This window comes from Ranitomeya imitator, chromosome 3 (genome assembly GCF_032444005.1).
Source record: "Ranitomeya imitator isolate aRanImi1 chromosome 3, aRanImi1.pri, whole genome shotgun sequence".
NCBI classification, from domain to species: domain Eukaryota; kingdom Metazoa; phylum Chordata; class Amphibia; order Anura; family Dendrobatidae; genus Ranitomeya; species Ranitomeya imitator.
The window spans coordinates 386996961-387022909 of record NC_091284.1 but is presented as its reverse complement, the minus strand read 5'-3'; the positions used below and the strand labels follow the sequence as shown (position 1 = coordinate 387022909).

General features: G+C 44.3%; 1 protein-coding gene across 1 annotated transcript in view; it reads right to left on the bottom strand.

Annotated features, from left to right (window-relative positions):
• The window catches only part of CSMD2 (CUB and Sushi multiple domains 2), a 1686610-nt gene that overhangs the window by 389112 nt on the left and 1271549 nt on the right, over positions 1-25949 (bottom strand). The window contains exon 13 of the mRNA XM_069756979.1: positions 19264-19446. Within this exon, the coding sequence (XP_069613080.1) occupies positions 19264-19446 (183 nt within the window). The remainder of the gene's footprint in view (positions 1-19263; positions 19447-25949) is intronic.

Below are 25949 nucleotides of genomic sequence, written 5' to 3'. Positions count from 1 at the left end.
GCACAGCCCCACTGTATAATGACAGACACACGCACAGCCCCACTGTATAATGACAGACACACGCACAGCCCCACTGTATAATGACAGACACATGCACAGCCCCACTGTATAATGACAGACACACGCACAGCCCCACTGTATAATGACACACACACGCACAGCCCCACTGTATAATGACAGACACACGCACAGCCCCACTGTATAATGACAGACACACGCACAGCCCCACTGTATAATGACAGACACACGCACAGCCCCACTGTATAATGACACACACACGCACAGCCCCACTGTATAATGACAGACACACGCACAGCCCCACTGTATAATGACAGACACACGCACAGCCCCACTGTATAATGACAGACACACGCACAGCCCCACTGTATAATGACAGACACGCGCACAGCCCCACTGTATAATGACAGACACACGCACAGCCCCACTGTATAATGACAGACACGCGCACAGCCCCACTGTATAATGACAGACACGCGCACAGCCCCACTGTATAATGACAGACACGCGCACAGCCCCACTGTATAATGACAGACACGCGCACAGCCCCACTGTATAATGACAGACACGCGCACAGCCCCACTGTATAATGACACACACACGCACAGCCCCACTGTATAATGACAGACACATGCACAGCCCCACTGTATAATGACACACACACGCACAACCCCACTGTATAATGACAGACACACTCACAGCCCCACTGTATAATGACAGACACACGCACAGCCCCACTGTATAATGACAGACACGCGCACAGCCCCACTGTATAATGACAGACACGCGCACAGCCCCACTGTATAATGACACACACACGCACAGCCCCACTGTATAATAACAGACACACGCACAGCCCCACTGTATAATGACAGACACACGCACAGCCCCACTGTATAATGACAGACACACGCACAGCCCCACTGTATAATGACAGACACACGCACAGCCCCACTGTATAATGACAGACACACGCACAGCCCCACTGTATAATGACAGACACACGCACAGCCCCACTGTATAATGACAGACACACGCACAGCCCCACTGTATAATGACAGACACATGCACAGCCCCACTGTATAATGACAGACACGCGCACAGCCCCACTGTATAATGACAGACACGCGCACAGCCCCACTGTATAATGACACACACACGCACAGCCCCACTGTATAATGACAGACACACGCACAGCCCCACTGTATAATGACAGACACATGCACAGCCCCACTGTATAATGACAGACACACGCACAGCCCTACTGTATAATGACAGACACACGCACAGCCCCACTGTATAATGACACACACACGCACAGCCCCACTGTATAATGACAGACACACGCACAGCCCCACTGTATAATGACAGACACATGCACAGCCCCACTGTATAATGACAGACACATGCACAGCCCTACTGTATAATGACAGACACGCGCACAGCCCCACTGTATAATGACACACACATGCACAGCCCCACTGTATAATGACAGACACGCGCACAGCCCCACTGAATAATGACACACACATGCACAGCCCCACTGTATAATGACAGGCACACGCACAGCCCCACTGTATAATGACACACACACGCACAGCCCTACTGTATAATGACAGACACACGCACAGCCCCACTGTATAATGACAGACACATGCACAGCCCCACTGTATAATGACACACACACGCACAGCCCTACTGTATAATGACAGACACACGCACAGCCCCACTGTATAATGACACACACACGCACAGCCCCACTGTATAATGACAGACACACGCACAGCCCCACTGTATAATGACAGACACACGCACAGCCCCACTGTATAATGACAGACACATGCACAGCCCCACTGTATAATGACAGACACACGCACAGCCCCACTGTATAATGACAGACACGCGCACAGCCCCACTGTATAATGACAGACACATGCACAGCCCCACTGTATAATGACAGACACGCGCACAGCCCCACTGTATAATGACAGACACACGCACAGCCCCACTGTATAATGACAGACACACGCACAGCCCCACTGTATAATGACAGACACGCGCACAGCCCCACTGTATAATGACACACACACGCACAGCCCCACTGTATAATGACAGACACATGCACAGCCCCACTGTATAATGACAGACACACGCACAGCCCCACTGTATAATGACAGACACACGCACAGCCCCACTGTATAATGACAGACACGCGCACAGCCCCACTGTATAATGACAGACACGCGCACAGCCCCACTGTATAATGACACACACACGCACAGCCCCACTGTATAATAACAGACACACGCACAGCCCCACTGTATAATGACAGACACACGCACAGCCCCACTGTATAATGACAGACACACGCACAGCCCCACTGTATAATGACAGACACACGCACAGCCCCACTGTATAATGACAGACACACGCACAGCCCCACTGTATAATGACAGACACATGCACAGCCCCACTGTATAATGACAGACACGCGCACAGCCCCACTGTATAATGACAGACACGCGCACAGCCCCACTGTATAATGACAGACACGCGCACAGCCCCACTGTATAATGACAGACAGGCGCACAGCCCCACTGTATAATGACAGACACACGCACAGCCCCACTGTATAATGACACACACACGCACAGCCCCACTGTATAATGACAGACACACGCACAGCCCCACTGTATAATGACAGACACACGCACAGCCCCACTGTATAATGACAGACACATGCAGAGCCCTACTGTATAATGACAGACACACGCACAGCCCCACTGTATAATGACAGACACACGCACAGCCCCACTGTATAATGACACACACACGCACAGCCCCACTGTATAATGACAGACACACGCACAGCCCCACTGTATAATGACAGACACATTCACAGCCCCACTGTATAATGACAGACACATGCAGAGCCCTACTGTATAATGACAGACACACGCACAGCCCCACTGTATAATGACAGACACACGCACAGCCCCACTGTATAATGACAGACACACGCACAGCCCCACTGTATAATGACAGACACACGCACAGCCCCACTGTATAATGACAGACACACACACAGCCCCACTGTATAATGACAGACACATGCACAGTCCCACTGTATAATGACAGACACACGCACAGCCCCACTGTATAATGACAGACACACGCACAGCCCCACTGTATAATGACAGACACACGCACAGCCCCACTGTATAATGACAGACACACGCACAGCCCCACTGTATAATGACAGGCACAAGCACAGCCCCACTGTATAATGACACACACACGCACAGCCCTACTGTATAATGACAGACACACGCACAGCCCCACTGTATAATGACAGACACATGCACAGCCCCACTGTATAATGACAGACACACGCACAGCCCCACTGTATAATGACAGACACACGCACAGCCCCACTGTATAATGACAGACACATGCACAGCCCCACTGTATAATGACAGACACACGCACAGCCCCACTGTATAATGACAGACACACGCACAGCCCCACTGTATAATGACAGACACGCGCACAGCCCTACTGTATAATGACAGACACGCGCACAGCCCCACTGTATAATGACACACACACGCACAGCCCCACTGTATAATGACAGACACACGCACAGCCCCACTGTATATTGACAGACACACGCACAGCCCCACTGTATAATGACAGACACACGCACAGCCCCACTGTATAATGACAGACACACGCACAGCCCCACTGTATAATGACACACACACGCACAGCCCCACTGTATAATGACAGACACACGCACAGCCCCACTGTATAATGACAGACACACGCACAGCCCCACTGTATAATGACAGACACATGCACAGCCCAACTGTATAATGACAGACACGCGCACAGCCCCACTGTATAATGACAGACACGCGCACAGCCCCACTGTATAATGACACACACACGCACAGCCCTACTGTATAATGACAGACACACGCACAGCCCCACTGTATAATGACAGACACACGCACAGCCCCACTGTATAATGACAGACACACGCACAGCCCCACTGTATAATGACAGACACACACACAGCCCCACTGTATAATGACAGACACATGCACAGTCCCACTGTATAATGACAGACACACGCACAGCCCCACTGTATAATGACACACACACACGCACAGCCCCACTGTATAATGACAGACACACGCACAGCCCCACTGTATAATGACAGACACATGCACAGCCCCACTGTATAATGACAGACACACGCACAGCCCCACTGTATAATGACAGACACACGCACAGCCGCACTGTATAATGACAGACACACGCACAGCTCCACTGTATAATGACAGGCACACGCACAGCTCCACTGTATAATGACACACACACAACCCCACTGTATAATGACAGACACACGCACAGCCCCACTGTATAATGACACACACACAACCCCACTGTATAATGACACGCACACGCACAACCCCACTGTATAATGACACGCACGGCCCCACTGTATAATGTCAGGCACACGCACAGCCCCACTGTATAATGACAGACACACACACAGCCCCACTGTATAATGACAGACACATGCACAGCCCCACTGTATAATGACAGACACACGCACAGCCCCACTGTATAATGACACACACACACGCACAGCCCCACTGTATAATGACAGACACACGCACAGCCCCACTGTATAATGACAGACACATGCACAGCCCCACTGTATAATGACAGACACACGCACAGCCCCACTGTATAATGACAGACACACGCACAGCCCCACTGTATAATGACAGACACACGCACAGCCCCACTGTATAATGACAGGCACACGCACAGCCCCACTGTATAATGACACACACACAACCCCACTGTATAATGACAGACACACGCACAGCCCCACTGTATAATGACAGGCACACGCACAGCCCCACTGTATAATGACACACACACAACCCCACTGTATAATGACACGCACAACCCCACTGTATAATGACACGCACGGCCCCACTGTATAATGACAGGCACACGCACAGCCCCACTGTATAATGACACGCACACGCACAACCCCACTGTATAATGACACGCACACGCACAACCCCACTGTATAATGACACGCACGGCCCCACTGTATAATGATGGGCACATGCAGCTCACACGCACACGCAGCTCACACGCACACGCAGCTCACACGCACACGCAGCTCACACGCACACGCAGCTCACACACAGACGCAGCTCACACACACGCAGCTCACACACACACACAGCTCACACACACGCAGCTCACACACACACGCACAGCCCCACTGTATGACGCACATGTACAGCCCCTGTATAATGACACACACAGCCCCACTGTATAATGACACGCTGAACCCCACTGTATAATGACAGGCACACGCAGCTCACACGCACGCAGCTCACACGCACGCAGCTCGCACGCACACACGCACGCAGCTCACACACACGCACGCAGCTCACACACACAAGCACGCAGCTCACACACACACGCATGCAGCTCACACACACACGCACGCAGCTCACACACACACACTCCCCTATTACACACACACTCTCCTCATACACACACACACACTCTCCTCATACACACACACTCTCCTCATACACACACACACTCTCCTCACACACACACTCTCCTCATACACACACACACACACTCTCCTCATACACACATCACACACTCTCCTCTGTGGTGCAGGGGCGGCTGATGGCCATGTGCAGCTCTTCAGTTTCTCCTGCTCACAGCTCTGCACTGTCCCGGCACCTCCCCCGTCTCTCCTTCTCTGCCGGGATAGCAGATAAGAGCAGGAGAAGCTGGAGCTCCGTGCACACACAGGCCGGTATGCTGACCTTTCATCTTGGCTGCTGGCTCTCTCCCTCAGAGTGGCAGTGACGCTTAGGAGCTTGCTCATCGCATACCCCTGCAGCCTGCATGTAAGGGCTGCTGGCGGGATGACACCACCGCGCACTACAGGTGCGCTATGTATTAGTCACTGCCAGTCCTCCAGCGGCCCTGTGCAGCTGCTTCGACACCGGCCCGGGGGGCATATGCATTTCTGCCACCCGGCCCAGCCCGCGCCTGAATACCATGAAGATGACAAAACTTTGTGGCTACAATGGTAAACTGGTTGATTTAATATTCAGCAAATCTAGAGATTATATTTATACTTTTTTTTATTTTAAGAAGAGTCAACTTGAAATTAGTACATCTCTATGTACAGGTGCATCTCAAAATAGAATATCATCAAAAACTTTATATATTTCAGTTCTTCAATACAAAAAGTGTAACTCATATATTAGATAGAGTAAATGCAAAGAGAGTGATCTATTTCAAGTGTTTATTTCTGTTAATGTTGATGATTATGGCTTAAAGCCAATGAAAACCCAAAAGTCATTATCTCAGTAAATTAGAATACTTTATAGCACCAGCTTGAAAAATCAGATGCCAAGTTCAGCTGGAGAATGAAATTTCCATCTCCAAAGAACTTGTTGGGAGTGGGAAGCATTGAGTGCTCCAAAATTCCCTGGTAGACGGCTGCGATGACTTTGGTTTTCATAAAACACAGTGGACCTACACCAGCAGATGACATGGCTCCCCAAACCATCACTGATTGTGGAAACTTCACATTAGACCTTGGAAATCAAGGTCCCAGAGTTTGGAGGAAGAGTGGAGAGGCACACAATCCAAGCTGCTTGAAGTCTAGTGTGTAGTTTTCACAATCAGTGATGGTTTGAGGAGCCATGTCATCTGCTGGTGTAGGTCCACTGTGGTTTATCAAGACCAAAATCAGCGCAGCCGTCTACCTGGAAATTTCAGAGCAATTCATGCTTCTCTCTACTGACAAGCTTTTTGGAGAAGGAAATTTCATTCTCCAGAAGGACTTGGCACCTGTCCTCACTGCCAAAAGTACTAATACCTGGATTAAAAACAACAGTATCACTGTGCTTGATTGGCCAGCAAACTCGCCTGACCTTAACCCCATAGAGAATCTATGGTGTATTGTCAAGAGGAAGATGAGAGACACCAAACCAACAATGCAGATGAGCTGAAGGCTGCTATCAAAGCAACCTGGGCTTCCATAACACCTCAGCAGTGCCACAGGCTGATCGCCTCCATGCCACGCCGCATTGATGCAGTAATTGATGCCAAAGGAGCCCCGACCAAGTATTGAGTGCATTTACTGAATATACATTTCAGTAGGTGAACATTTCTGATTTTAAAATAATTTTTTCTAGCTGGTGTTATAAAGTATTGTAATTTACCGAGATAAAGACTTTTGTGTTTTCATTGGCTGTAAGCCATAATCATCAACATTAATAGAAATAAACACTTGAAATACATCACTCTGTTTGTAATGGCTCTATATAATATATGAGTTTCACTTTTTGTATTGAAGAACTGAAATAACTTTTTGATGATATTCTAATTTTGCGAGATACACCTGTATTACTCAGACGCTGTAGATGGCCTATGGTTCTGTGGAGTGTGACAAGGCATATAGACAATAAAAAATATCTTACGGAAATAGTGACATTCCCAGATTAACAAACAGCAACATTTTACATGTTTAAATTGCCCAAAAGATCCATATTTATTTGTTCTTCAAGGACTTCTCTTCCACCCACTGGTCACAATAGAGAACAGGATGACAAATTGCTGGACTGGTCTGTAGAGAAATCAAACTGGCATTTGGCAGGACGTACGTATGGAAGGCAGCATTCTGCATGGAAAGCAGAGAACAAGTTGTATGCCACATTTTATAAGCTTGGATCAGCTACTGAAAGTCCATCATGTCAATTTGTTGTGTCAGGAGCGTTAGAAGGGGCAACGGGAGCAACTGCCAGCGGCCTGAAGTGCACAGGGAGTCTAGCTTGATTTCTCAGAGAGCCTAATATGCTCTCACTGCACTCAAATAGTTCAGTGCGTCTGCAATGATGAATGCTAGTTGCTAGTTAATCTCTCAATTTCTCTTAATTTATTTTGTTAAAGACCTAGGATTTGCCAACTAAACCCTTTTCTGACTCATAAATGAAAACAGCTTATTACAATGTATCGATTTACATCTATAAAAATGTCCACAATACAAACACTATAGCTTAAACTCATCGATCCCAAAGGTTAGACCAGTTCGGGTCCTTGGAGTAATACTGATCATTAGGCGTGCAACTGTTGAATCATATAGCAATCAGCTGTTATTTTTAGGTGAACTGCAATGTTAAAGAGGTTTTCCTGATTAAAAAAAGTACATTTTAATCAAGTAGATCTTGGAATAAAAATAAGTTCCACAATTGGATGTATTTAAAAAAATGTTACTGTGCTGAGATAATCTCATACATGTGTCCTTGCTGTGTACTATGTAATGGCTGTGTCAGACCATGTAGGAACATGGTCTGATAATACCACATCTCTTGGGCAGGGGAGGATGCAAAAGAGAGTATACAGACACAAATAGACAGGCAGGTGGTCACAAATAATGTTTACTGAAAGGTAAACAGGCAGGGAATTGTTTTACGTCACAGAAAGAATCATCTGTTTTCCCATGCTGTCCTGTCTGTATACTCTTTTGCCTCCTCCCCTGCCCAGGAGATGTGATATGATCAATCCATGTCCCTGTATGGTCAGACAGGGCCATTATACAGTACACAGCAGGGGCACATTTATAAGATTATCTCAGCACAGGAACATTTTATTTAAACACATCCAATTGTGGAACTTTTTTTATCCCAAGATCTATTGATTAAAATGTGTAGTTCATTTTAAGGACAAATCCTTTAACTCTCACCCTATGTGTAGGCATTGTCTAAGTTAAAAACTAAACTTCTCTATACTGGATTAAAAAATGAAACTCTCCAGTATAGTGCTTTTCCCATTGAACTATACCACTAATTTTGTGTTGAGGGGGTGAAGATACTTGACTTTTATTAAGTAATATATTCTATTTTGTCCAAGTAATATATTCTGCTTTATAACTGGTGTAAATGGTACTGAACGTACAGATGTGTCATGCTTGTAGGAGTTTAGGAGTTATTTTCTTACTGTACCATTAATATATGACATTTTGTCTAGGCAAATAATTTAGCTTTAGCCAGCAAAACAAATACACTCGCACTACCTCTGAGATACCCATGGATAATAGCACATAATTTGCACGTCTGCCGGCAATCCTTCTCATTAGCTCTACTGAGGCTATATAATTATCGCTAGACAGTCTATACATACATATATATTTATCAGCACTGATCCATCTCTTATTTGCTATCATGAGCTTAGGGCACTTAACCCATAGGGATTATGTGGTGCTGGAGAAGAGCAGAAATGGACTGTCTGTTCTCCTCTTAGCTGATTACCTAATGATCTGTTATAAGCGTTCTTCATTATTAGTTCATTTAGATTTAAAGACATGGACAAGAAAATGTCTCACTGCAGCAGAGCACCATTTAAGCATTTGACCATTTTTGACCCCTACAAGTCAATAAAAATTAGTAATCTGGGCATGAATTGACAGCTCACAGGCCCCATACAAAATTCCCCAACAGGCGTTCCAAGTGTCATAAAGCATTTATAGCACTGTGGACTTCTAATGCAGCAGGGAGGTATCCTCAGGCCTAATGGTAGTGGCTCCCCCCTGCCCTATTAGTTACGCCTCTTCGCATCCACATCTTGTAAATTTCACCCTTGCACACCTGTTGCAAACACAGGGACATGCATGACCAATATAAAACTAACAAGAAATCCAATCTGATTAGAAATACTTGCACAATTTACTGCCCCCTCAACACTCTGAAATAGAAGATCACCATCTTGCCAGCTATGCTAATGTCAAGTTTTGATAGTACAATCAATTATTCTAACAAAAGTTTCCTATCCTCAGTAAAAATCGTATGTTTTCCTTCATCAAAGTGGTAAATCAAATTAATTAGACCATTGTTACTACAAAGATATGTTTCCATTAGTGATGAGCGAGTGTACTCGTTGCTCGGGTTTTCCCAAGCACGCTCGGGTGACCTCTGAGTATTTGTTAGTGTTCGGAGATTTCATTTTCATCACGGCAGCTGAATGATTTACAGCTAGTAGCCAGGCTGAGTACATGTGGGGTTGCAAGGTAATCCCCACATGTAATTAAGCTGGCTAATAGCTGTAAATCATGCTGCTGAGGCGTTGAAAACTTAATCTCCGAGCAGTCATAAATAGGGTTGAGCAAAACGGGTCGGCCATTTTCAGAAGTCGCCGACTTTTGGCAAAGTCGGGTTTCATGAAACCCGACCCGACCCCTGTGTGGGGTCGGCCATGAGGTCGGCGATCTTCTGAATCTGGTATCGGAATTCCGATCCCGAGTTCCGATATGTTTGCAATATCGGAAATCGGTATCGGAATACATATTTAAGTGTAAAATAAAAAATTAAAATAAAAAATATTGCTATACTTACCCTCTGACGCGCCCTGGTACTAACCGGCAGCCTTCCTTCCTAAGAATCAGCGCTTGAAGGGCCTTAGATGACGTTGCGGCTTGTGATTGGTCACGCGACCGCCCATGTGACCGCTCACGCGACCAATCACAAGCCGAGACGTCACCGAAGGTCCTTCAAGCGCTGATTCTTAGGAAGGAAGGCTGCTGGAAAGAAGCAGGGCGCGTCCGAGGGTGAGTATATACCTAATAGGAATACCATGTGACCGCTCGCGCGACCAATCACAAGCCGCGACGTCACCGAAGGTCCTTCAAGCGCTGATTCTTAGGAATGAAGGCTGCCGGAAAGAAGCAGGGCGCGTCCGAGGGTGAGTATATACCTAATAGGAATATACTCACCCTCGGACGCGCCCTGCTTCTTTCCAGCAGCCTTCTTTCCTAAGAATAAGCGCTTGAAGGACCTTCGGTGACATCGCGGCTTGTGATTGTTCGCGCGAGCGGTCACATGGGCGGTCGCGCTACCAATCACAAGCCGCAACGTCATCTAAGGCCCTTCACACGCTGATTCTAAGGAAGGAAGGCTGCCGGTTAGTACCAGGGCGCGTCCGAGGGTGAGTATAGCAATATTTTTTATTTTAATTCTTTATTTTACACTTAAATATGGATCCCAGGGCCTGAAGGAGAGTTTCCTCTCCTTCATACCCTGGGAACCATTGGAAACCCAATGCACTGCATTGGGTTTTGTGTTTCGGCCGACCCCGACCCCGACTTTTTTATAGGATCGGCCGATTTCACTCGACCCGACTTTTGAAAAAGTCGGGTTTCGTGAAACCCGACCCGATCCTATAAAAGTAAAAGTCGCTCAACCCTAGTCATAAATACTCGGAGACCACCCGATCAACGAGTACACTCGCTCATCACTAGTTTCCATAAAATTTCTATTGAAAAATACGTAGCACCATAAAAAGGAATGCCAGAAACAAAAAATGCCAAATTCCAGAGAGGCAAAAAAAAAGATAACCCTTAAATAAGGGAAAACTTTGTGCTTCTAACCAACAGCGTCGGGTCAGAGAGGAAAGGGTTTACTAGCTCCGCTCCTCTGTATTGCTGAGATCAAAAAGCAAGAATATGCTGTTTATAGCCCTGTGATTGCCTCTTTCTACTGTCTGACAAGTGACTTCTGCTATCACGCTGGGTACCATGATCCCTGCAACCTCCCTGCTACTTGAAGAAATCGCCCCCATGATACATAATCAGTATAAAAGTTATGTGCTTACACGTGTGAAAGGCTCTTTTATCGGCCCATATTTAATGGATACTAGTGACTGACGTCTTGGCATCTACCAACCATAAGATCCAATGTAGAAAAAGGTAAACTGTGCAGTACATGTCATTATACAGGATGCATCTGTATGGAATTACTCGGCCTCCTGCTCTATCCCATACAGTAAAAAGTGATCCTGTGTATACTGGGCAGCACAGTGGCTAAGTGCAGCGCTGGGGTCCTGGGTTCAAATCCCACCAAGGACAACATCTGCTAGGACTTTGTATGTTCTCCATGTGCGTGTGTTTCCTTCAGATACTCTGGATTCCTATCACACTCCATAGACATACTGATAGGGAATCTAGGTTGTGAGCCCCAATGGAGACAGTGCCAGTATTGTCTATAAAGTGCTGTGGAATTAATGGCGCCAAGATAAATAAATAACATACTGTCTAAAAAGAGACTAGAATGACACTATTTAGGCTTCCATCGGTTGAATTGGGGATTATAAAAATGTTAAAAGTCTAAGCCATGTGCTTTCCCAGTCTGTATGGTAAGAATACAGTATATGTGTATTTGTGTGTTCCCTGTGGTAGGAGTAGATTGGAGATCTAGTAATTTAGGGTCTCTGGTATATACAGTAGCGACAGTGTATATCTACAATTGAATAATGGGAACTCAAGACAAAAAAATGTAATTCAACACCTAACATGACATCGATCAATGGCTTGTACATTATTAAGTTATCTAAAAGAAGTCAGGTGGGATAACCTTCTGTGACAAGTTACAAAGATTGTGGGTTGTAAGTCATGATGACTTTTGCTACATCTATTTATGTGATAAGTATTGGTAACGGTTATGCATGATTTAAGGGTTAATAGGAGGATACAAAGGGCCTGACTGGAGCAGCTTAAATATATTTTTAGTGACCAAACTTGTGGTGAGTCGATTTATTCACACGTGCCATTCAACACTTTTATTTAAATATGACTTATCTTTTGATACTTAGATAGATTTTTTTCTGAGGACAAATAATTTGCAACTAAAAAAAAATCTGTATTTTTTCCATTGTAGGTCCATTCAAACAGATGGTAAATGTTCATACTTTTCGTGTGCACCCACCGTTCAATTTGTACTTCAATAATAAACTGAAATCCCAAGTTATTTTCTCGAGAGGATAATGACCCTCTCTTGACACAATTGTGAAATATATTTTACTATCTTGTGATATGTCATGGTAATCGTTTGCCTTTTTAATGTTTCCAAATTCTTGGAACACATTAATCCCTGGAGATATTTTCTGGAGTTGAAAACTAAAAAGTAAATACCTCTAATTAATACACACAGAAACCCCTGAGTTCTCCCAGAGGAAGTGAGACTTGTCTAATCTCAGCATGATATCAACTGAAAAACAGTTTAATGTGTGACTAAAGCAAGGTAAAAAAAACTCAACAAATGTAAAAAATCCGCTTAATAAAAAATAAACTGTACTGAACTCTATGACTGTAAACCCTTTGCAAACAATATAAGGATAAACTCGCCATGCTTCAGTTATTATATATTCCTCTTTATTAATATACATGAAATTAAATGAAAACATGTCTTAGGCTACTTTCACACTGGCGTTTTTTTTAATACGTCGCAATGTGTCGTTTAGGGGAAAAAATGCATCCGGCAAAGTTGTTTGCAGGATGCGTTTTTGCCCCATAGAGTTACATTACCGATGCATTGCGACGTATTGACACACGTCGCAACCGTCTTGCGACGGTTGCGCCGTGTTGTGGCGGACCGCGGGGAGCAAAAAACGTTAAATGTAAAGTTTTTTGCAGCCGATGGATCGCTTTTTCCGACCGCGCATGCACGGCCGGAACTCCACCCCCACCTCCCCGTACCTTACAATGGGGCAGCGGATGCGCCGGAGAAATGCATCCGCTGCACCCGTTGTGCGGCACAAACGTTAGCGTCGGAATCTTGGCCCGACGCAATGCGACGGGGAGATTCCGACGCTAGTGTGAAAGTAGCCTTAGTCTTGAGAAATAAAACAAAAAAATATTTTTTTCCATATATATACTTATAATTATATATTGTAGGGGAAAATTTATTATTGGCTTTTAGACAATATACAGGGAGGGCCATTTATATGGATACACCTAAATAAAATGGGAATGGTTGGTGATATAAGCTTCCTGTTTGTGGCACATTAGTATATGGGAGGGGGGAAACTTTTCAAGATGGGTGGGGACCATGGAGGCCATTTTGAAGTTGGCCATTTTAGATCCAACTTTATTTTTTCCAATGTGAAGAGGGTCATGTAACACATCAAAATTATTGTGAATTTCCCAATAAAAAACAATGGTGTGCTTGGTTTTAATATAACTGTATTCTTTCATGAGATATTTACAAGTATATGACCACTTATAAAATGTGTTCAAAGTGCTGCCTATTGTGTTGGATTGTCAATGCAACCCTCTTCTCCCACTCTTGACACACTGATAGAAACACCGCAGATGTAATGGTAGTCTAAGGGGGTCAGATACCTTGTATGAATGCTCGGACCTGATACCCATAATGTGGTGGTGCATCATCTTGCTGGAAAAACTCAGGGAATGTGCCATCTTCAGTGTATAAAGAGGGCAACTCATCATCATGTAGCAATTTCAGATATCCAGTGGCATTGAGGTTTCCATTGATGAAGAATGGCCCCACTATCTTTGTAACCCATATACCACCCATCAATTCAGGTCTGAGCATTCCTACATGAACAGTTTCAAGGAAAGTGGATTGGTTGTCGTGGGCCAGTTGAATGGCCACCAAGGTCTCCCAATCTGACCCCCTTAGACTTTTATCTTTGGGGTCATCTGAAGGCAATTGTCTATGATGTGAAGATGCGAGATGCGCAGCATCTGATGCAATGGATACTGGAAGCCTGTGCTAGCATTTCTTCTGCGGTGTTGCTATCAGTGTGTCAAGAGTGGGAGAAGAGAGTTGCATTGACAATCCAACATAATGGGCAGCACATTGAGCACATGTTATAAGTGGTCATAAACTTGTAAATAACTCATGAAAGAATAAAGTTATGTTAAAAAAGCACACCATTGTTTTGCTTGTGAAATTGTCAATAAGTTTGATGTGTCACATGACCTTCTTCCCATTGAAAAAAAAATAAATTTGGATCCAAAATGGCCGACTTCAAAATGGCTGCAATGGTCACCACCCAGCTTGAAAAGTTTCCCCCCTCCCATATACTAATATGCTACAAACAGGAAGTTGATATCACCAACCATTCCCATTTTATTTACGAGTATCCATATAAATGGCCCACCCTTTATTTGCCCTAATTTATCCTTTTTAATAATGGTCTTGAATAGATAAAAATGGACCTTTGGAGCACCCTGCAAGATTCAAGGGCCATGTGGAACAACAACCTCTGTACCACTTATAGATAGACTCATGGGCCTCACTCTTCCTTAAGTACCTTTAAAATTTACAGTTGAAACCAGAGGTCTACATACACTATATAAAAAGACACAAATGCATGTTTTTCTCAATATCTGACATGAAATCAGAATAAATCTTTCCCATTTTATGTAAATTAGGATTACCATTATTATTATTAATATTTGCCAAATGCCAGAATAATGAGAGAGAGAATATTTTAAGATATTTTTATTACTTACTGCAAAGTCAAAAGTTTACATACACTAAGAATACTATGCCTTTAAACAATTCTGGACTGCCCAAGTGATGATGCAATGTGTTTGGAAGCTTCTGATACGTTTTCCAGGAACATCTGAGTTAATTAAAGGCACACCTGTGGATGTATTTTAATGCACACCTGAAACATACTGCATCTTTATGTAGCATCATGGGAACGTCTCTAAAAAGTCGCCAAGATATAAGGAAGAGAATTGTAGACTTGCACAAGTCTGGCTCATCCTTGGGTACAATTTCAAGATGTCTGAAGGTGCCTCATTCATCTGTACAAACATTTATAAGCAAGTAATTATACGCAAGTACAAACAAGATGGGAATGTCCAGCCATCATACTGCTCAGGAAGGAGACAGGTTCTGTGTCTCAGAGATGAACGTACTTTGGTCCAACATGTACATTTCAACCCAAGGACAAAATCAAAAGACCTTGCTAAGATGATGGCGGAGCTTGTAAGATTGTGTCAATATTCACAGTGAAACAGTACTGTATCAACATGGGCTGAAAGGGAACTCTACCAGGAAGAAGACATTACTCCAAAAGAAACATAAAAAAGCCAGATTAATGTTTGTAAAGACACACTGGATCAAAGACCTTAATTTTTGGAGGTCTGATAAAACTGAAATTGAACTTTATGGGCATAATGACCATCATTACATTTGAAGGAAATAGAGAGAAGCTTGGAAGTCTAAGAACATCATCCCAACTGTGAAACACGGGGGTGGCAGCATCATGTTGTGGGGTTGTTTTGCTACAGAAGGGACTGGTGCATTTCACAAAATAGATGGCATCATGAGAAAAGAAGATTATAGTATGTGCCAATACTGAAGCAACATCTGAAGACATCAGCCAGGAAGTTAAAGTTTGGAAGGAAATGGGTCTTACAAAAGGACAGTGACCCGAAGCATATTGCCAAAAGGGTAACAAAGTGGCTTAAAGATAACAAAGTCAATATTTGGGAGTGGCCATCACAAAGCCCTGATCTCAATACTATTGAAAATTTATGGGCAAAGCTGAAAAAGCAGGTGGAACCAAGGTGACCTACAAACCTGGAACAGTTACAGCAGTTTTGTCAGGAAGACTTGGCCCAAATTCTGACCAACTATTGTGAGAAGCTCGTAGAAGGATATACCATACATTTGACCAAAGCCATTCAGCGTAAGGGTAATGGTACCAAATACTAATAAAATGTATGTAAAATTTTTGACTTTGCAGTATGTAATAAAAATACCTTAAAACATTCCCTCTCATTATTATGGCAAATATTAATAATTATGGTAATCCTATTTGACCTAAAATGGGAAAGGTTTTTTCTGATTTCATGTCAGATAGTGAGAAAAACATGAATATGTGTCTTTTTATACAGTGTATGTAAACTTCTGGTTTCAACTTTCAACTGTATATGGACAAAATGATCAGTTTGGTGTCTACTCAGGGACCATAGCATTCATTATATGCTACTCTACTTGTTATACCTGTGTATAGGCATTTATATGTTTTTGAGGAATACGGGCCTTTAAGAACCCTTAGACACTATATTCCTTAGTTAGACAACATGAAATAAGCAAGTCTGAAATTGACTTTCTTTTTCTTCCTGCTATGGTTCTCCTCTATAAGAGCTTTTATCTTACATAGTGTTATATAGCACTTGACCACAACAGCCTGGCCAAGTATGTGCAGTAGTTACATTCCAGGAGAGGAGTTGACTCCTGACATTCCAGTCATTCTCCACAGAAATGTCACTCAAGGAAGAGAGCCCAACCTGACAGCAAACACAAAGTAAGGAGACTGCAGAGCTCTATGCTGCTCAACAGACAACTTGAGAATAACTTTTAAAGGAATTGTTCATACAAGGATACACATTATATTTATTAGGTAGGGTTGAGCGACTTTTCTTTTTATAGGATCGGGTTGGGTTTCATGAAACCCGACTTTTTCAAAAGTCAGGTCGAGTGAAATCGGTCGATCCTATAGAAAAGTCGGGGTCGGCCGAAAAACGAAACCCAATGCAGTGCATTGGGTTTCTAATGGTTCCCAGGGTCTGGAGGAGAGGAAACTCTCCTTCAGGCCCTGGAATGCATATTTAAGTGTAAAATAAAGAATCAAAATAAAAAATATTGATATACTTACCCTCGAACGCGCCCTGGTTCTTACAGGCAGCCTTCCTTCCTAAGAATGAGCGCCTGAATGACCTTCGATGACGTCGCAGCTTGTGATTGGTTACGTGAGCGGTTACATGGGCGTCACGCGACCAATCACAAGCCGCGACATCATCTAAGGTTCTTCAAGCGCTGATTCTTAGGAAGGAAGGCTGCGGGTTAGAACCAGGAAGCATCCGAGGGTGAGTATATACCTATTAGGAATATACTCACTCTCGGACGCTTCCTACCTAAGAATTAGCGCCTGAAGGACCTTAGATGACGTCGCGGCTTGTGATTGGTCGCGTGACCGCCCATGTGACCGCTCACGTGACCAATCACAAGCCGCGACGTCATCGAAGGCCCTTCAGGCGCTCATTCTTAGGAAGGAAGGCTGCCGGTGAGAACCAGGGCACGTCCGAGAGTGAGTATATCAATATTTTTTATTTTTATTCTTTATTTTACACTTAAATATGAATTCTGATACCGATTCCCGATATCTTAAACATATCGGAACTCGGTATCGGAATTCCGATTCCAGATCAGAAGATCGCTGACCTCATGGCCGACCCCACACAGGGGTCGGGTCGGGTTTCATGAAACCCGACTTTGCCAAAAGTCGGCGACTTCTGAATCTGGCCGACCCGTTTCGCTCAACCCTATTATATGGTCAGAATTTTGTCAATGTTCCTTTTATATATTACGCTCTTTAAATATATATAGTTTCCATATTTTCTAAAACTAAAATCAGATACAGTTACAAATTAATGGTGTAACTATGGCCATGTTTATACATTGGACATATTTCCTGTGTTGGCCCCGGCTAAATCTGGGTTGAGGCTAAAAGTTTTATTTCTGAACTTTATAATGCAGAGGGTGGACTACCACTGACATAACTATGTTAGATTTGATATTTACTATAAATGAAATTGAAAATTAGGTTTCTTTGGAGAGCAAAAATCTTTAAGTATCCTATGTAACCAGATTATAATATTACATAGGTTAATAAAAATAATCTAATCGATGCATCAGTAACTTTACTTAAAAACAATGTAGAAGCAAAGACGCTCTAAAATTAATTACCGTCTTAAGAAACAAAACATCACAGAAATGCGGTACCACTGGCGTCTGGTAGCTGCACTGAACAAAGCACATGAATAGATATAATATAGATTTATTCATCAACAGTTCTACAATGAGAATGTCCCTACAGGTATAATTACATCGCATGACTCTACCCTTACACCTTTCAGAAGTACCTGTTGGATGTTTACCTTATGTACGTGACAAGCTCTGTTATATAGAAAGCAATCTAGAGAGGTCGCCATATAAATCAGAACCAACATCGATAGTGTTAATTCAACTAAAAATTCAGTACAAGGTACATTTAAAAACTGCCTGATTGCGAAAATTCTCTTCTCCTAAATTAAAACATGAATATTTCATGATAAAAAATAAGGTTCTCCTAGAGAGGCAGTAATTCCAGCTGCACCTCTCCCTCGTTGAGCGGCTTAAATTACTGCTGGAAATGGAATATGAATGTTATTAGCATGCGATTAGTATTTTCATTTGCATGGCACTCCGAGTCCTTATTGCCTTGGGGGGGTAGGGGAGGGTGGAAAGATGAGTGGGTGCGTGGCACCCATTGCTGTCTGGCTGGCCTGGTTTTACACACACACAGACTTCTCTCCTCACTTACACACACAACTAGGTTTTCTGGCAGACCACTGGCTGTTCTTTTGGCATGTGATTGTTGACTGCCCAACCAGCTCAAATGCTGGCTGGCACCGGAATACCAGAGTGTCTCCATGTCGAAATCTTGAACCTTCTCTTGTTCCAAATGCTGGAATTCCTGGGTCTCCGCAGCTCCCCTGGTCTATTTCTGAAAGACAAGAATAAAATACGATGTACTGAGTATCTTTCGCTTGGTGTGGTACATTTCGAACCTTTTTAGTCATCTCATTTGGTAGACGTGCCATCATCTTTACCTTTTTGCAATCATAATGTTACTTTGCCACTGGCTTTGTAAATCTATAGCATATTGACATATGTTTTTAAGCACATGATCAATGATCATAATTTACACTAAAGCAATAAAAGAACACGCGCACAATCAATATCAATAAGCACCATCATCTGACACTTAGAGGTGGTGAATGAGAGGAGGAGCTACCAAACGCTCAGGTTCAGAAGCAGCTGGTGTTAAGTATCCAATTCTAAGGTACAGAGCAGGAGAGCGGTAATCAAATACAATTTTCTGTTTGTCTTCAGGTTTTTTTGCTTGACAATTTTTAACCACTTGAGCCCAAAGCTGGAAGGATCTTTGCCTCAATTACCTCTTCCCTATGTTTCAGGACCAGGACAATGAATATTATACATGTGTTTGCATATAGTAATGTAATCCACCAAAGTTCTCGGCTTTATGCAGCAAGCTCTAGTTCCCATTGGTAAGAGTAATGCAGGGTGCCTTGTTTAAATCCTTCCATATATATTTCCCAGCAGCATGCCTTAAATGTATGATTATATAATGAGAACAATTATGGTGATTTATTATATAAAAAGATTACTTTTAAGAAACATATGTTTTATATTCATACTTAAGTAGAAAATGTCGACTGCAGCTTCCACTATTCTGTACATAAGAAGATACAAACAATTCTCCCAAGATTACTAATTTAATCGGCGTTGTCCAAACTGAGAGATGCTGAAGTGTTTGAGATTGAGCATCAAAAAGTTTAGGATATGTTAATATTGTGTTTAGAGTTGTTATCACTTGTATTTTTAGGCTGCATCCACATTTTGAAACCTTGGCAAAAGTATATTTTTGCTGTGATTTTGCATCTTAAACATGCAAATACAAATTAACCTTAAAACAAGTTAACCTTTACTTAAGCTTTAGTCAAGTCATTAGTCAACCCTTGCATTTCTGTAAATATAATTATTGCCCCAATTTCTCATTATCCAAGCTTTTTACATTAACGCAACATGCTAGCAAAACCTTCAACTGGCAACAACCACAAAACATAGACATCTCACAAACAGCTCCTAAGTATAGAAAAAAGAAATAAATATATATATTTACAGTATATATATATATATATATATATATATATATATATATTGTCTCCAGATCAATCTCCAGTTATCATTGCATCAAAGAAAAAAAACGGAACTCATCGGCTAAATAGGACAGACCTCTATTGCAGCCTAGCCTTGTGAGTAGTGGCATGTCTTCAATGGAGCACCTGTAGATGGACGTTTGACTCTAACCCAATCTTGTGCAAATGCCCTCTGGTGTTTTGTATTGATATTGATGCCTTAGGCTTGGTGTATGACGTCTAATTTCACTTGCTTGTTGTTTCACTGAGTTAGTCATGATATCAGTGATACTGTCACTTCTCCAAAGTGTTCCAGTAACTATTTTTTAACACGAACCAACATGCTGCCTTGCCCTCAGAGTCTCCAGGCTTGTTTCCCATCAAGGACATCCGGGATGTTATTGGTTAGCAATTGCAAAGGGAGCTGCCAGCAGTGGATCTTGATAATTTGCATACTTCTGCCACTTCCTATACACAGAGGGGTGACTGAAATCGTGCCGACACTACCCCCATGAGTGAACATCAAACACTACCGGGGGGGAATAAAGTTAATTTCCTCCAGGCAGTGGGGGTCTAATTGCTGGTGCTGGGCAGATTCAAAACACTATTATCCTGCAGATTAACCCCATATCTGCAAATTAATAGCATTTTTATGTGACCTCATTGCTAGCATTATGTGGCACCCCTAGGGGTATTTGCCACAAAAATAGTTACTGACAGTAAATGCAAATACTAAAATAGCAAGACTGCACTACCACCTCCGGCCAGAAGGGGGAGCTCCAGAGACTCCCCTTGATCCATTCTGGTCTGAGAGAAGAACTGGCAGTTGGGCTAAGGAGCTGATAGTGAGAGGTCATACAGTTGAATCTCTAACAGCCCTGTGACTGTTACCAGGCCTAAATCACCGGCCTGAGGAGAAGAGGGATAGAGAAAAAGGACATTGTGAGAACCGGGTAGCATTAATCACTACCCAGAACAGGCGCAAAGACGGATACCGGATCCGTGGCTGTATTCATTACATATAATAAAGCAACCGGAAAAACGTGAGGTGATATCAGCTTCACTAGGGTCGGACGCAGCAACAGACACAGAGTTCAGCGGTACTTCTGGAGGGGGTAAGCCGATAAAAGGACTCGGGTTGCCCGTCGAACCAGGACCCGGAGGGGACAGATTGGGCCGGCAGCCAGTTCACATACAGCAGCAGGGCCACACAGATATTGCGTACAATAAGAGGCGAAGACCCCGGCAGGGTCAAAGTAACTCAGAGTTCCCATACAGACTCCGGTGACAGGACTGGTTGTAAATCCTTTTTTGTTAAAGTAAACTGGTTAAACGTTTCAGTGCCTCAGCCTTTCATTTGGACAATAGCCATCTATCCAGGATTGGGATCATCACCGCTGGGAGAACCTGCTGCTGATCAAATAAGTGCCTGTTCCCTCACGATACCCTTTACACTGTGCATTGCCTGAGGCCACAGCACCGGGTCAAGCCACCCGTGACACCCCCCTCAAGAGACAGACCCCATTGGTCCGGTGCTGGGTACCCCGGTCTCTTGGGCGTCACAATTGGCGTCACGAACAGGATATAGCCAGCCCGTATACCGGGTATTGTGTGCCGTGATTGGAGCCCAAAACTGTGAAAACTTGGATGAAAAATCTTGAAAATTGACTTTATTAAAGAAAAATCCATTCTCCATTGAAAACTATTGAAAGTGACTTTTCCCCATTGGTTATAATGGAGTAAAGATGGCCGCCATCCCCTGAGGTAATCACTTCATAACCGTTAGGCACGAGACTGTTAATTGAGCTATGCCATCACCTGAGCCCCAGTCTAACTGAAAAACTTCAGAATCCGCCATTACAGAGCGCGGTGGGTGGGAGCAGCAGGGGGCGAGTCATTGTGGGCGGCACCAAGCTGAGCGCTCTGACATCAGAGCAAGGGGAAAATCGATCCTGCTGCACAGCAGAACAAATCTACACTATCCCGACGGAAGCGGAGGACCGGAAGGGTCCGGATTAACTAAGGGGGCACAGTATGTCGCAGCACGGAGACGCCGCAGCACCCGGCGACGCTAATGCAGCTGAAAGACAGAGTGTCGATAGAGAGTCCGGTAGCGCAGCGGTGCAAGGAGTGGCGCCCATCATGCCGGTGCTGATGCCATATACCCCGGGTGGCCCATGGCTTCCAATGTATGAAGGTGAGCCTAATACCCTTGACGATTTCAGAGAAAAGATGCTGGCCCATTTTGACATGTTCCCTGTGGGTGAAGTTCAGCGTGTTAGTCTCCTGATGATGCAGTTAAGTGGCCATGCTAAGCGAGAAGTCACAGCATGGGCAGCTGATCTAAAAGGCACTGTTGAACGCATATTTGCTGGATTAAAAGCTACATTTGAAACCACTGCCAGCAGCAAAGCTAAAGTACGATTCTTTAATTGCAAACAAAAAGTTAATGAGGGCGTGAGAGACTTTGCCTTAAACCTGCAGGAAGCCCTTAAATCACTTACACTGGCTGAACCCATTTTTAACACCGGAGCGGATAAACTGCTAAGAGATCAATTTATTGAGGGACTCTACACCCCTTCTCACCGGGGGCATGTGAGCATGCTTGTTTTTAAGAACCCTGAATTGACATTTGCCCAATTAAAGGAGAGCGTTATACGTCTCCAGCTGGCAGAGGCACCTCGGGATCAGGATCCTGCGCAACTCATGGCAGAGGCTCCTCAACAACATGGAGTACCAGTGACATCAGCTATGTCCGGGGCCATTGCTAAGCCCCTGGGGCCCAGTACTAATGAGGCTCTTCAACAAAAGCTTGACTCTTTAACTGATGTTGTTGCTTCAATGGCTAAAACCATGCAGGAGATGAGAGGACCCAAGATGGAGTTGTCAAACCGTAGAGAAGGTGTTCCATGGATGAGACCCCGGAGATACCCGACATGGAGAGGACGACCCCGCGACCGCTACCAACCGGATGGACAGCCCATTTGCCGCCGTTGCCAGCAGCCAGGCCATTTTGCACGAGATTGTGATTTAAACGGGAATCCCCTGGGAATGCGGGCCGCTTCGCAGGAATGAACTTTCAAGGCCCAACACCCTGGCACGACAGGTACATCGGAGGACGACCCATTATCCCTATCGTGCTGGATGGAATGCCCCTCAACGCTTTGCTGGACACAGGTTCCCAGATTTCATCTATACCGTATATCCTTTATAAGAGGTACTGGGCTGATGCAGATATTGATAAAGGGCCCTCTGATGTTGAACTAGATATATGGGCCAGTAATGGTAAGTTGGTACCGAAACTAGGATTCAGGGAGATGACCATAAAGATTGGTAAAGTAGAATTGAAGAAACAGGGTATAATTGTTGTTGATGTTGACCGGCGGAACTGTGAACCAACTGTATTGATAGGAATGAATGTGTTAGAGAACTGCTTTTCCGAAGTCATTTCTGTCTTACAGCAAATTGCTGAAACTGCCCAATCCTGCCAGCAGAGAGTTCTCCGGAGGGAAATAAAAGTATTGATGTTAAGGCAACAGGTAGAAGTTGCAGGTGGAGAAATCGGCAGTGTGAGGGTAAGTGATCCAACATCTATTGTAATCCCACCAAAAACAGAAATGCTGGTATGGTGTAGAGCAGCCATTGGTACTAAGGGACGAGATTATCAAGCCTTAATAGAACCAGTGTACACCGACAGCAGGCCCACTATACTCACAGCACGAGGGATAGTCGAGGTACACCGGGGACGAGTGCCGGTACGACTTTTGAACTGTGGAGAGGAAGAGGTCACTTTGCCAAGGTATGCTACAATGGCAAAGCTATATACTGTTGACAACAATGCCATCACAACCATTGAGCCCTTAGAACCAACCTGTCAGGTGGAAGGCAATGGCTCAGATGGAGAAATGGAGGATTGGTGCCAACAGCTACACGTGGGCATAAATTCAACACCTACCCATCAAAAACAAGGGGTGTATAGGCTAGTGACGGAATATGAACAAGTCTTCAGTAAACACCCATTGGACTTCGGACGGATAGAAGGGGTAGAACACACAATCCCCACCAGTGACCATCCCCCAATAAAAGAAAGATATAGACCCATACCGCCCGCTCACTATCAATGTGCAAAAGATATGCTGAGGGAGATGAAACAGGCCGGGGTAATAAGAGACAGCTGTAGCCCCTGGGCGGCCCCTCTAGTGATTGTCAAAAAAAAGGACGGAACCATGAGAATGTGCGTAGACTACCGGAAGATTAATAACATCACCCATAAAGACACCTACCCCTTGCCTAGGATAGAAGAGTCCTTAACTGCTTTGAAATCTGCTAATTATTTTTCCACCTTAGACTTAACAAGCGGGTATTGGCAAGTCCCTGTGGCTGAGCGAGATAAGGAAAAGACGGCATTCACCACACCAATGGGTCTATGTGAATTTAATCGCATGCCGTTCGGACTCTGCAACGCATCCGGTACCTTCCAGCGGCTGATGGAATGCTGCCTCGGACACAAGAACTTCGAGACCGTCCTCCTGTACCTAGATGATGTGATCGTCTACTCAAAGACTTACGAACAACACTTAATAGACCTGGCAGAAGTGTTCGAAGCCTTATCCAGGTATGGCATGAAAATCAAGCCATCCAAATGTCACCTTCTCAAGCCAAAGGTACAGTACCTGGGACACATCGTGAGTTCGGAGGGAGTAGCACCAGATCCCGAGAAAATTAGCGCCATAAGGGATTGGCCAAGACCTACCAGCGCAAAAGAAGTGAGACAATTCCTGGGATTGGTGGGTTACTATCGCAGATTTATAAAAGGATTTACCAAGTTGGCAGCACCCTTGCAAGACACCTTGGTAGGGCAGACGAAGAAACCTTCAAACCGAAACCCTCCTTTTCAGTGGAACGACGAAAGGGAAGACTCCTTTGAACAACTAAAGAAGGCACTAACCGGAGAAGAGGTTCTGGCATACCCAGATTACCATCAACCTTTCATCCTCTACACCGATGCCAGTAATGTGGGACTAGGAGCGGTGCTGTCACAAAAGCAAGAAGGTCGGGAGAAAGTCATCGCCTTTGCAAGTAGAAAGCTCCGGCCTACTGAAAGAAATTCAGAAAATTACAGCTCCTTCAAATTGGAACTACTGGCAGTAGTTTGGGCTGTGACTGAACGTTTCAAACACTATCTGGCCGCTGCAGAATTTATTGTCTATACTGACAACAATCCGTTGACCCACCTGGACACAGCCAAATTAGGTGCGTTAGAACAGCGATGGATAGCCCGGTTATC